This window comes from Martes martes, assembly GCF_963455335.1.
Source record: "Martes martes genome assembly, chromosome: X".
Classification (NCBI taxonomy): Eukaryota; Metazoa; Chordata; class Mammalia; order Carnivora; family Mustelidae; genus Martes; species Martes martes.
Window position 1 is genome coordinate 55,852,076 of NC_137897.1, and position 13,011 is coordinate 55,865,086.

Genomic DNA, 13,011 nt, shown 5'->3' on the forward strand with positions numbered 1-13,011 from the left:
ATAAAATCTTAAAAAAAAAAAAAAACTACTTGGCGCCTGGGTGGCTCAGTCGTTAAGCATCTGCCTTTGGCTCAGGTCATGATCCCAGAGTCCTGGGATCCAAGCCCATATCTGGCCCCCTGCTGGGCGGGAAGCCTGCTTCTCCCTCTCCCACTCCCCCTGCTTATGTTCCCTCTCTCTGTCTCTCTGTCAAATAAATAAGTAAAATCTTTAAAACAAAACAAAAAACACTACTGTTTTACCTAATTTCTCATTGATCTTCAACTGGAAGTGTCTCTTAATCCTTTACCTTCAGCTTCTCTATATCATGTAGATGATGATCTATATACATTTAAAACCACTGCAGGAAACACCTAAAGAAAACCTGCTGTAATTGAAAGAATCCTTTGTTCTGTATAATGTTAATAATTACCCCAATGTGTTCTGTAAGGAATGAGTTTTCTGTTCCTTAAGAGGATGGGTGTAAGGATGGATAGATAGATAGGCAGGAGCGAGAGAGAGAATTAAAATAGGGAACAATTATTTTTTTAGACAAGGAAAGCAAAACAAAGATAAGAGGAATGAAAGGTGGTGGGTGGTCGGGAAGGGAGCAGCAGAGAACCACAAGCTAAATTAGTCACAAAGTGTTTATATTTTAAAAGTAAACTTGAATACTGCGATTTTTAAATGGACTAACAACCACCTAACCTGCAGGCTATAATTAAAGTGGTGTCCAGTTTTAGACTCTATGACTTAGGAATATGTAAGGACCTTGGAGAGATTTCAGAATAATAAAGGTAAAAGGGTAAAAAAAATGAGCCAAGTGAGGAAAAATTAGAATTGTTATTGTGTCTAAGAAGAGAAGACCAGGGATGACTCAAAAGTCCTCAGGATATGAAGAAATATCCATTTCAGTGAACAGTTGGTCTGCATTTCCACAGCAGAAAGTAATTTTACTTAAATTATGACAGTAAGTATTTGAAGACAGAAGTGTCTCACCTAGGATGTCTCACTAAACAAAAACTCCAGTGAAGCCTGAATGCTATTCACCTCTCTCACCCTTTACTAGCTCAACTCCTCATCTCAAAGAATGGGTCAAAGGGTAGATCAGTCATCTCCAGAATGTGAAGATTTAGACTTCTTTGGGTCTAGCTACTATGTTTAAAATTTTTTGTTAGCCTCTGACCCCAGGACCCAGTGTAAGCTTGAGCTGCTTCTGTGCTATGGATAAAAGGGATTAATTAGTAATAAATACCTAGATGCATACATAAACCTGAATTCCTTCTAAAAAGAATGCTTCTCCCCAGTGTTGATGGGTAAGAGGGCTTAGATTTGGGGTTCTTTCGGGACCCCATTACTGTGCTAACACGACCCACTTGACTCCAAAGAGGGAATTTACCTGACCTGATATTAAAAAGAAAAAGAAAAACTGGACAACTAGATGTGCCTGGACCTCTAATTTTGTCTCTAGCATTTTGTCTTAAACATCTCCTACAATAATGAATAAGCATAGAGTCTATGAAGAAAGAGAATGTAATCATGTTTTACTTGTACCACAATCACCCCACCCCACCCAGTCCAGTTTTTAGCATAAGGCTGGGCACACAGAAGGCTAAGAATTGGTGCTTGTTAAATGAATACCACATGTCTAAAATTTTGATATTTTATCCTATAGTTGCTTTTTCTAGTTATTCTCTAATTCATTCAACGCCGCAACCTGTGAAGGTTGCATTTGTCTCATTACTCTTCCTCTTATCTCACAGAAACTTGTAGTCTTCCCTGTCCCATCAGGTATCTTTAGTCATCTAATTCCTGAACTACCAAAACCTCTTAACTTCCTCAATTCAACCCCCACTCTTCTACTTACACCCAAGTACACGGCTGTCACCATAATTCATAATGTTTTGACCACATCACTTTCTATACCTTCTTTTCATGCTCAACTACATGATTAAAACTAGCTTTGACTTCCCAAATAACAAGACTCCTACGCTCCTCTTATTCCAAACCTTTACTAAAACCCACTTTGTGTAAGAAGCCATTTCAGAACACATCGGTCAGATGAAAATACCCACCAATCGAAAGTTCTTAGAGTTAAGAAAAAAAAGTTCTCAGAGTTCATTCACCTCTCTGCCTGCATCACATCTATTTGAAAGAAAATACTCTCAGGGCGCCTGGGTGACTCAGGCGATTAAGCATCTGCCTTGGGCTCAGGTTGTGATCCCAGGGTTCGGGGATGGAGCCCCACATCACATCATCACATGGGCTCCCTGCTCAGTGGGGAGTCTGCTACTCCCTCTCCCTCTGCCCCTCCCCTCAACTCTTGTTCTCACTCTGCTCTCTCAAATAAATAAGTAAAAAATCTTAAAAAAAGAGAATAGTCTCAACTGAGATATAAAACCTGAGAAAGAAATAGTGTTCATAGATGGTATGTTGGAGGATGAGTGCATGCACACACGTGTTTATGTACACACACAGCATATGCATATATATGTATACACACACATACTACATTCTGCCCAAATTAGCAGAAACCCACGAGCTTAAAAACCAAATCTGTTAAATCTGACCCAAACCACAGGTATTAAGCCCTATGGCTACTTCCTATAAGCAGATGCATTACCTCTGTGACCAAGTCAATTGGGAGTTGCAAGGATACGTAAATACCGCTATAGGCAGCTAGGATTCATTTTTCTTTTTTTTTTTTTTAACTTAAATGTAAAACTTATCACCTCAGGACACTGACCATGTTGTAAGATTTCTGCACAATACCAAGAACATACTAGACACTAAAAAATACTATATTTACAACTTAAGCAGGAAAACAGAGGCTTGCTTCACAGTGGTTTAATATGAACAGTTGAATATGACATTGTCTGACAGAAGAATGAACAGTATGCTGAATAAAAGCCCCGAGTCAGGATATATACACAGCAGAAATGGGGCCTCAGGCTTTCAGCATTTGTGCACAATGAAGGAAGAACTCTTTAAAAAAAGTCATAACAGAGGATACAAATCAAAAAGGCAGCGACAACACCAACATTGGGGAGGTGGGAAAGGGAGCAGAGCCTCTCTCTAGGGGCTGCTCAGCCCCTGGTACAGGCTCAGCAGCTGGAGAGCTGATCTGTCTCAGGGAATTTCAACATTTAGAAGGACTCCAAATCCCATGTCAAAATGCAATCTTAATCTCTCTGACCAGGGTCTTGTCAGACTCCATAATCCTTTTCCCCAAGACCCTGTATAGAGAACTCCAATCCTTCCATGATGGAGAGTCTAAGCAGTGTCCCCACTTTTGACATGACAGCAGTTAACTTGCTCCCATCCCACCACTGGAGATGGATATTAGGCCCCAGCAAACAAACCACTACCTTCCAAACAGAAGCCCAGGAAAGCCACTTCAGACTCTCAGATTTGGGACATCCATACCCAGCTGCTATCGCTAGCTCAGATTCTGGGGAGAATGCTGGAGTTCCACGGGCAAGGAGTACAGGCAGTTCAATAACCCTGTGACCAAGCTGGGGAGGGCAGCGACAACTCTTGCCCCTGAGCCCCATTCAACAGCTCAAAGTGCTTAGAAGTCAGAGACTGTGTGGTTTGTTCATGTGGTTCTGCCCTACAGCAGCGCTAAATGGGATGGGGGGGGAAGGAGAATGGAAGAGGGAGGGTAGTGATGCCCTTCCCCACCACTGGGAGGTACCTAGAAAATGATCCACTCCCACCCTTTAGGGAGTTACCTGGCAGTGGTGAGTTGCCCCTACCCCTCAAGCCACCAAACCTGCAAAGCCAACCTATAAGGTAGCAAGGGCTTGGGGAGGGAGAACTGCTGGCCCACACTGACTCACCTGCTGATGAGCAGGAACAGGCAGCCAGAGTGGAGAGCCACAAAAGAGAGGGGCTAGACAACAAGAGTTCTCCTACTGCCCTATGGCTTTCTTCTGACTCTGAAGCAGCCATGATGAAGGGCCCAGAACACCCACACACCTTGCTCCACACAACAGACTGCTTAGACTCTAGGAGGATTTACTACCATGGAAAGCAACGAGGGAGAGAGAAAGAAACAAAAGTAACTGTTGAGAAAACGGAGCAGGCCTAGAGAAAACAAGGAGAACGTCTGAGTCTCTACCACCTTCCCAAAAAGGAAAAAGTTCATGCAGGTAGGAAACGCAGGGCTGTACCTGCTCAGCGTTCCTGGTTAAACCTAAGAGTAAGAAAATCCCCTGGACTTGCAGCATCAGTATGTGTCCAAGTGCCCCACCAGCACAAGACCCGCCCCCCCCATAAGATTAGCCTTCTTGCATGGGCAAATGCCCAAGAAATTACCTTCCAGTCCAATCCCCCCACCCGCACCCCAAGCAAAGGGCATCTGCCTGTGGTTCCCAACTCTCCTTAGAGAAGAGGATCCTAGCACAGTGCCCACGGTGTAGTCAGGTACCAAGGAACGCAATGCCAGCCAGTCTATCGGGCCAAGGGATGGGCAGTCAACTTCAGATCAAAGAGAGAGAGAGAGGCTTAGTGTAAAAACCAATGTCATTTTCAGCAGGAAAGTAGAGGGCAAGTGGTGAGAGGGGCTCCTACTGGCGCACCTTCCCAGGGACGTAGTTTCTGTCAATTGCCTCCTCCTGCAGGAACATGTGTAGGCAGCGTTCGTTCTGAGCCAGTGGGTGCCCAGCAATTCTATAAAGAGACCAAGATGGTTATCAGTAGTATTCAGGACCAGAGAGAAGTCTCGGAGCAATGGGGGCGTGGACAGGGAAGGAAGGGCCAGGTCAGCTCTTCCAGAGGTTCAAGCAACTAGAGGACAGCAACAGGGCACCATTCCAACACTAACATTACTGAGGAGAAGCAGGGGAGAGGGGTATGGTAGGGGGAAATCGCCAAACACAGCCAACATGCGATGCTTTCCCAGGCCCCAAGGCATGGGATCAGAATGCTGCTCAGAGGAACTGAGTTTTACTGTCCAGTCAACTCACTGCACAGCTGGCATCACATCTCACTCCAGAAGAAGAGACAGACAAAGCACAGAAAGACAGTGATGGCAAAAGCAGCAAGAAGGGTCCCCAGGGACTCGGCTTACTTGTTAATAAACTGTTCGAGGCCCTGCCTCCTTTCTTCAATGAAGGACTCCTCAAAGATCCCCTCATCTCCTCGAAAAGGGAGCTGCCGCTTCAAGGCTTTCCCAGGCAGTGGTGGTACTACAATCTGCAGGCAGATGCAAAATAGCAGCCAAGTGAGAGAGGGTGAAGAGGGAATGAGAGGGTGAACCACTGTATAACCCATTTTCCATCAGGGAGGATCTGTTTTCTCCCACTGCCAAGAACCTGCAAGAACTGAGGCCATAAGGACAGTCAAGCTGACTCAGGTCAAAAGGAAACCCAACCGATTCTATGGAAGGACAGGTCTCCCACCTCAAAAGCAAAGGAAATGAACCCCAAATATTCCCCACTTTCTTTCACAATCCACCAGCATCCAGTAGGCCTTTCCTGACACTATACTTTATGGTTCTAGCACCCAGAGGAGGTAAGTTGTATGACTTACACTAGCCACTAATTCAAGTGATACTTTTTTCTTTAAAATTTGTCCTGAAACCACTTTCAGGTTTCCAAGAGTATCACCCAGATCCAGTGTTTTGGGATTGGCTAGTGCTCAGCGGTTCCACTGCCTTTGACATTATATATAGACTATGATCTTATGCCCTCTCAGCCCATGCCGATCTCCTTTTCCAAGGATCCCACACAGGGAATGGGGTCATACCTTACTATCCCGCTCCAGCTCATTTTTTAGCCACTCAAAGTCACTGTAGCGCCGCCGGACACAGGACTCCTTCAGCTTGAAGATGGGTAGGTTTGTCTATAGGGAAGGAAAAGTGAGAGAAGAGAGATGGTAACTGATGTTCAGCCGGTGGTAGCCACCTGTCAAAACCACTTTGACAGGTCCCAATGAAGAGATAACTCCTGTGAACCGCGTTCCTAGAACTCCTTTGAAATACCACCAGGTAAATACCAATCCTTACCACATCGAGCCTTGTCACAGTTGGTGATTAGAAGTCCCTTGCTGCTTACAATTTATCCTATAAATAGATTTGAAGTTGCATGCAAATATGTATCCACAAAGGGTTTCACTGTACTTTATTTATAATAATTAATCAATGTCCATCAATAGGTAATTGGTTAAATAAATTATGATATGCCTATACAGTGGAACTGCTGTACAGCTATGAAAAGACTGTGAAATATATGAGCCAGTCTGGAAACATATTAAGCATTAAAAATCATGGTACAGAACAGTACATACAGCTTACCTCTATTTGTTTTTTTTTTTCTGCTTGGTTTTAAAAAGGGATATGTATATTTACCCAAAGAAAATAAAAACACTAATTCAAAAAGATGTATGCACCCCTTCGTTTACTGAAGCATTACTTACAATACCCAAGATAAGGAAGCAACCCAAGTGTCCATCAAAAGATGAATGGATAAAGATGTGCTACACACACACACACACACACACACACACACACACAAATATTACTCAGCCATAAAAAAGATGAGATCTTGCCACTTGCAGCAACATGGATAGACCTAGAGGGTATTACGCTCAGTGAAATGAGTCAGACAAAGACAAATACCACTTAATTCATTTATATGTGTAATCTAAACAACAAAACAAAAAGCAGAAACAGACCCATAAATACAGAGAACAAACTGTAGGCTGCCAGAGGGGAGGTGGGTGGAGCTAAGGGCAAAACGGATAAAAGGGGGTGGGAAATACAGGCTTCCAGTTACGGAATGAGTTAAGTCAGAAGGATAACAGCATAGGGAATATAGTCAATGGTGTTGTAACAGTAGGGAATGGTGACAGATGCTAGCTATACTTGTGGTGAGCATAGTGTCATAGTATAAACCTGCCAAATCACTATGCTGAATACCTGAAACTAATGTAATTGTGTGTCAACTATACTTCAGTTAAAAAGGGGATATTGTGGGGTGCCTGTATGGCTCAGTTGAGCATCGGACTCTTGATCTTGGCTCAGGTCTTGATCTCACAGTTATGAGTTTCAGCCCCATGTTGGGCTCCATGCTGGGTGTGGAGCCTGCTTTAAAAGGGGGGGGTTATATATATGTGTATATATTCATATTTATGAATAAAATGTTAATTCATAATAATAGTGATTGATTTTGGAGTATAAGACTAAACAACTGGAATGGGTGGGAGAGCCACATTTTTCACAGAACAATCTGAATTTATCACATGCACGTATCACATTTTCAATTGAAACGTGAATTTAAGTTCCCTGTAAAGAGCAAGAGAAAAGCACCTCCAAGGTATGCCTTCCTCAGCTTTTCCCATCCAAATCCTCTCCACTCTACAAGTCCCAGATCAAGACCCATTTCACCTAGGAAATCTTTCCTGAGAACAGCAGCTTAATTTACTGGTCTCCCTCTCCTCTACACTCCTATGACATTTACGTAAGTAGTGCCTGATGCACTATTGTTTTATGCGTCATGTTAGTCTTTTTACTTAACTAAACTCTAATCTCATTGAAATCAGGAGCCGTGACTACTTTTGCATTGCCCTAAATGCAGACTGTGCAAGTTACTCAGTAATACTCTATTGATTAATAGAGACCCTATGTATCTGTTTACCCTCTCCTTGTCTAGAAAGTACAGCAGAAGTAGCAATCACATTAAGTTGCCTTATCATCGCCTGCTCCCTGACATAAATCAGCTTATTCCCACATCTTAATCATTGATAATTTTCCCAAGGCTCTAATGGCAACATGAACTACCAACAAACAAAAAGCCCCGATCCCCACTCCTGTCTACTACAAGTTCTAAACAGAAATGGCCAACCACATGTATTAATACTGACTATATTTCCCACCAGCCAATTTGTATCGGCAGATGGAAATAAAAAGAACTAGGTTCTCTCCTTTCTCTACACCGCCTCAGGGCAGGAAAAGAATATCTTCGAGCTATGCTAGTGCTTCACACAGTCCTCACTACATCATGCTTTTGTAGTCCTCATATCTGGAAATTGTCTTTTCAGGATCCAGTTCTAGGTAGAGGTAATCAAAAGCTAAGTAACTAACCAACTTATATTAGTTACAACTCTACCCAAGATCAAGTCCCAGGATATCAATAAGTTGAAGGAGAGTGAGATACAATTAAAGTAATATTCTATTACAATCTATTCTTTGGGAGAATAAATAAAAAACTGGAAACAGTGGTTTCTTTAAAAAAAGGAACCTCTAGAGGGGCAGAGGAAGAGAGTTTTTACAGTAGATCTTTTTTGGTATCTTTTGAATTTCATACCATGTGCATGTATGAACCATTCAAAATAAACCATTATAGAGAGCATTCTCAGAATCCTGCAAGAAATCTGCATGGGTATCAAATCATCACATGGTACACCTTAAACTTATACAGTATTATATGTCAATAACTTCTCAATAAAGCTGGGGGGGTAGCATCATCCTGCAAGAAAAAAAAAAGTGCTTTGGTATCACGTGATTCTAGGTTTCCACCAGACTTCATTACAAATACCATGATCTCCAAATGGTAGAACCTTAACTAGTACAGAAGCCAACAGAAGGACCAAAGAAAAGAGGAAAAATGCTGAGAGATTCTTCCAAGACACAGTGAAACCACCCACTGCCATTTTGTGGACTTCCTCCTTTGACTCACAAAAATCCTATTCTTCCCCTAGCCCCACAGAATGATGACAATAATGACCTTTTATCTCAGCACCTAGCCATATAAGGAAGGGGCTAGTGTGTACTAAGTAAGTCTCCCAGGCCCAACCTATAAATCATAAGAGGTAGAGAGGATTGTGTAGTACAACATACAGAGAGTCCGTTAGCACTGATCAACACAAAGTCAAGGGAAAGGAGAGAAGTCCACATGACAGCTGACATTTGAAAGTTCCACACACATCATGTGAAGCCACCAGGAAACCTCTCCAGACTCCTCATTTCTTGGGAGGGTAGGAGGGGGTAATTCTTTCCTGAGCAAAATAAAAGAGAACAGCTTCAGAAATATTTAACTATTACACAAAGGAAAAAAAAAGTCAGTGCCATCTGTTTCTACCATACACAATGCCTAACTCCCAAAGCCCATTCTTTTGAGTCTCATGCTTCCTATAATGCCTACTATGATCAACCACCTAAAACAGCAATTAAAAACCAGTTATTTCAACTTTTCTCCAAAACTGAATTCAGTTAAAAAGCCTAGATAGCCAAACAAATTAACATAAACAATACAAAACAACTCAAACCCACAGAACTAGAACTGCCATCAACCCTATCATCATTGTACAACTAAAAACTGTGAAAAGGACAGATTACAAGCTTAATGGGTAAAAAAAAAAATTGCACACTAATGTTTTGCAACTAAGCACTGCCAAAGAGACTAAAGTGTAGTGGAAAGAGTATGATGAGCTTTGGGGTCAGACAGACATGGGTTCAAATCCTAGCCCCACTTATTAGCTATGGGTACTTGGGAAAGTTACTAAAACTGCATTCCTCCTCAGTTTCCTACCTGTAAAACGTCATTTTTGTAAGATTTAGAAACTAAAAACTGGTTCAGTGCCTGGCACATAATAGGCACTACATGAACAGTCTGTGTTGTTATTAGAATGCCTTAAGAAGAGAGCTATTTCAGGGTACCTGGGTGGCTCTGTTGGTTAAGTGTCCGATTCTTGGCTTCGGCTCAGGTCATGATCGCAGGGTCGTGAGATCAAGCCCCAGGTTGGGTTCCACAATCAGCGTGGAATCTGCTTGGGACTCTCTCTTCCTCTCCCTCTGCCCCTCCCCACTGGGCACCCACATGTGCATATTTCTCTCTCTCTCTCTCTCAGATAAAGATAAAGAAAGCTATTTCATTCATAGTCCCTAAGGCTCTTGGTAATGCATGGAGACATTGTCTCTAAAATCCCACAGTAGAGAATCCTTACACTGAACAAGTTATGCCCAGGCTTCCTCAGGTCACTCAGTTTTCTACTACTAACAGTTTCCAGCTTTTATTATATTTTCAGGGATCTCACTTCCATTCTTCCCCAAATATCGATAAAGGCGAGTTTTTCTCAGTTTTTGCTTCAATTCTTTCTTCAGTTTGGACTTTGCCAAACTTGGAATTTGGAGATCATCATTTCTCAATTAAATTTCAAAGCCCAGGAGATACACTCTCTCATTTCATTCATTCATTCATTCAAAAATGAAAGCACATACACTCTTTTAGGTCTTCAAATGCTGTTTGAGCAGCATGCTGTCCATAGAGAATATTCTGGCCCTCTAGTCTGAGAAAAAAAAAACATAAGGAAAATTAGAAAATGGTTCTCCAACTTTTTGCCTGTAACCACTTCAACTGGGCAAAAGAACCTGCAAACCACTACTGTATCTGCACATTCCATCCTTGTGGACTAAGAACTAGAGAATAAAGTCCTCTGCAGTGCACATTGGAAGAAGCCACTCCTGGGGCAGTCCTGAAATGTCGTATATTACATTAACCACAGACCACGGTCTTAACCCAAAAAGTTAATCTAGAACAGAAAGGGCAAATGGCCATATGTATGCAGAAAGCCCAAATGAGAATCAATACTGAAACAAACATCCTGGATACTTCAAATCTAAAGGATCAGCACAGGAGGAGAGCACCAACTGACAATCCACCAATCCCAGGGCAACGCCAGGCTTCACCATGAGACACAGCATGGGGTACCTGAGAAAACTTAAACACAAAACATTTCTCTCCTTCAGATGCTAATTCTACACAAGTCTGGGGAGCACTCAAACTCAAAGAGACTCCCCTTATTTCTGCTCTACCAAGCCCACTGTCTCCCTTTCCTGGAGTCTACCTTCCCTTTGATCCGGGATTTGCTTAACTCCATCATCTCAGGGAGACCTCATTAGGAAGAAATCGGGGCGTCCTGCCCTCCCTCTTCAGACTGACTTCCCACAACCTAGTTCAGTTATGGGACCCAGCGACATCTCACCTTGGCTTTCCATCCCCCCAGCCTTCTGCCACTCTTCCTTCCCTCCTTCTGTCGCTACGGTCAAGATTCCTATTTCCTTTTATTCCTCACTGCAATCTTCTCCTTCGTCCCCACCCTATCCAGCCATGCTTCACTTCTTGCTCACTAGGTACTTATTTTGCCGCACCCCAGTCCGATGTCCCCCTCAGGAGTTTTCCGTATCCTAGGGCCACAACCTAGTCTGGAGACCTCTCTCCAAACCTAGGAAGCCCCTAACCCCCAAATGACCCCCTCCAAGCGTCTTGGCCCACGTTAGTCGTCCCCATGGCAGCCCCCCTCCGCCCTCCGCGCCCTCCCCGCCCAGCCGCCAGGTCCTCCCTCAGCTGTCTCCCTCACCCCGTGACTCACCCGCATGCGAACCTCATAGGTGGTGAAGCGCGCGCGGCCCACGCCCACCGTCTGTGGATTAAAGATGTCGATCTCCAGGAAGTTACTTGGCGGTCCGTAAGCGTCGGTCAGGTCCTGCGGCTTCGAGTTAAGGCGCCGAGTGTCAGCCACTGCAGTGTCCGACATCTTTCCGAAGGAGAGACCGGGACCGGGGAAAGGGGTCGGGGGACAGAGACCGGAGGCAGGAGCGCGCACAGCCCCTCCCGTTTGCAAAATAACCAGCCAACCCACAAACGGCGGCGTCGCGCACGCGCGCCCACGCACGCACGCACGCACGCCCGCGCACGTTCCCCTGGCTTCGGGCCCCGCACCCTGAATAGCGACCACGCTGAGGGCTGTGAGTCCCGGACGTCGGAGACCTCATTCAGGCTTCCGGGCGTTGTTTGCGGCCGCCCGGGAACCTGCATTTCCGATACGCAGCACCTTGTATCCTGGAAAGCCCCACAGGCCGAGTCCGCCAATCGCTGCTCCCGAACCCGAGAACTAGGTCTCGTACCGTGTATCTATCGGCTGCGGGCACTGCCCCGCAAACTGGGACCTTGCAGTGATAGGCCGAAGCCCCGTGACCTGAATAAGTCAAGGTTTTGCGCGAAAATAGAAGGGTGTTCTCCGGAGGGTGGGGCTCCAACAATAACACTAAGAATCTAGAACGCAGCCCTGCCATTTGGGCCGCTGGTGGTTTCAATTCGCTCCACATGCAGTGGAGCATTCAGCACTGCGGTGCCAGGGAAGCAGCGAGGGTGGGGTAAATGTGATTGCTCGTTCTCAGTTTTCAGGAAAATTGGAGCATATCTTCATCCTCCCCTTGTTACCACATAAAGCTAACCCCGGGTGTGCTCAGGTATTATATTTCTTAGCAAATTGAGGGCATTTATCTCATACCTCTGTCTCTACTCTGCAGAACTCCACAGACTTGACACTGCTCGGAGGTTGCTTGCCCAAATGGAGAGAGAATATGTGTCTAAATGAGAAAATATCTATAGACATGTTGGTATTTATGTGACTAATTTACACATGGCCCACATGAAGGGTGGTGATTTTAGGTCATCCTTTCTCTTCCTGCACCTGTCTCTTCCGCTATTTCCCATGTCACTGATGCCTGAAATCCTTTGGACAGAGTACAAGGCCCTCTAATTTCACGGTTATTTAATTCAATTTAACGATATCTACCAAGCAACCGCTTCTTACGTTCCAGGCACCGAGCTAACACTAATCACCTAGAGTTGAATAAGGGGGTCTCTGCCCTCAAAGAGTTAACATTCTTTACTAAAAGAATGGGAGACAAGTAAATAAAACTAATGACAAACACAAAATAAGTGAGTGTTCAAAGCAGCACATAGGACATAAATAATCGGAGGAATTAGGGAAGTCTTCTGGAGGAGGAAACATCTGACTTGAGACATGAAAAGACATAAAGGACAAATAGAAGTGGAAACGGGAAAAGGCAATTTCTTGCAGAGGGAATAGCATATGCAAAGCCATCACTATAAAAAACAGAATATTTTTAGGCAAGTGTCACCCATTCCCATTGCATAAAGAAAGCACACTGGCTGGGGACAGGCAATGAGGGTGATCCTTTTTTATTAAGCAAAGAATCTCTGGCTTTATGAAGTATGTGAT

General features: G+C 44.0%; 1 protein-coding gene across 3 annotated transcripts in view; it reads right to left on the reverse strand.

The window, feature by feature from the left end:
- The window catches only part of SNX12 (sorting nexin 12), a 128,666-nt gene extending 116,872 nt beyond the window's left edge, over nt 1–11,794 (reverse strand). Inside the window, exons 1-4 of one of the 3 annotated variants that reach the window (XM_080794749.1) lie at nt 11,353–11,623; nt 5,731–5,826; nt 5,054–5,178; nt 4,563–4,653 (exon numbers count right to left, since the gene is read on the reverse strand). In XM_080794749.1, coding sequence (XP_080650875.1) covers nt 4,563–4,653; nt 5,054–5,178; nt 5,731–5,826; nt 11,353–11,517 — 477 coding nt within the window. In that variant the 5' untranslated portion in view covers nt 11,518–11,623. Of the gene's footprint in view, nt 1–2,810; nt 4,654–5,053; nt 5,179–5,730; nt 5,827–11,352 lie in introns of those variants that run through there. The other 2 variants (XM_080794750.1, XM_080794751.1) reach the window with 2 other exon arrangements.
- Nucleotides 11,795–13,011: the final 1,217 nt, after the last annotated feature.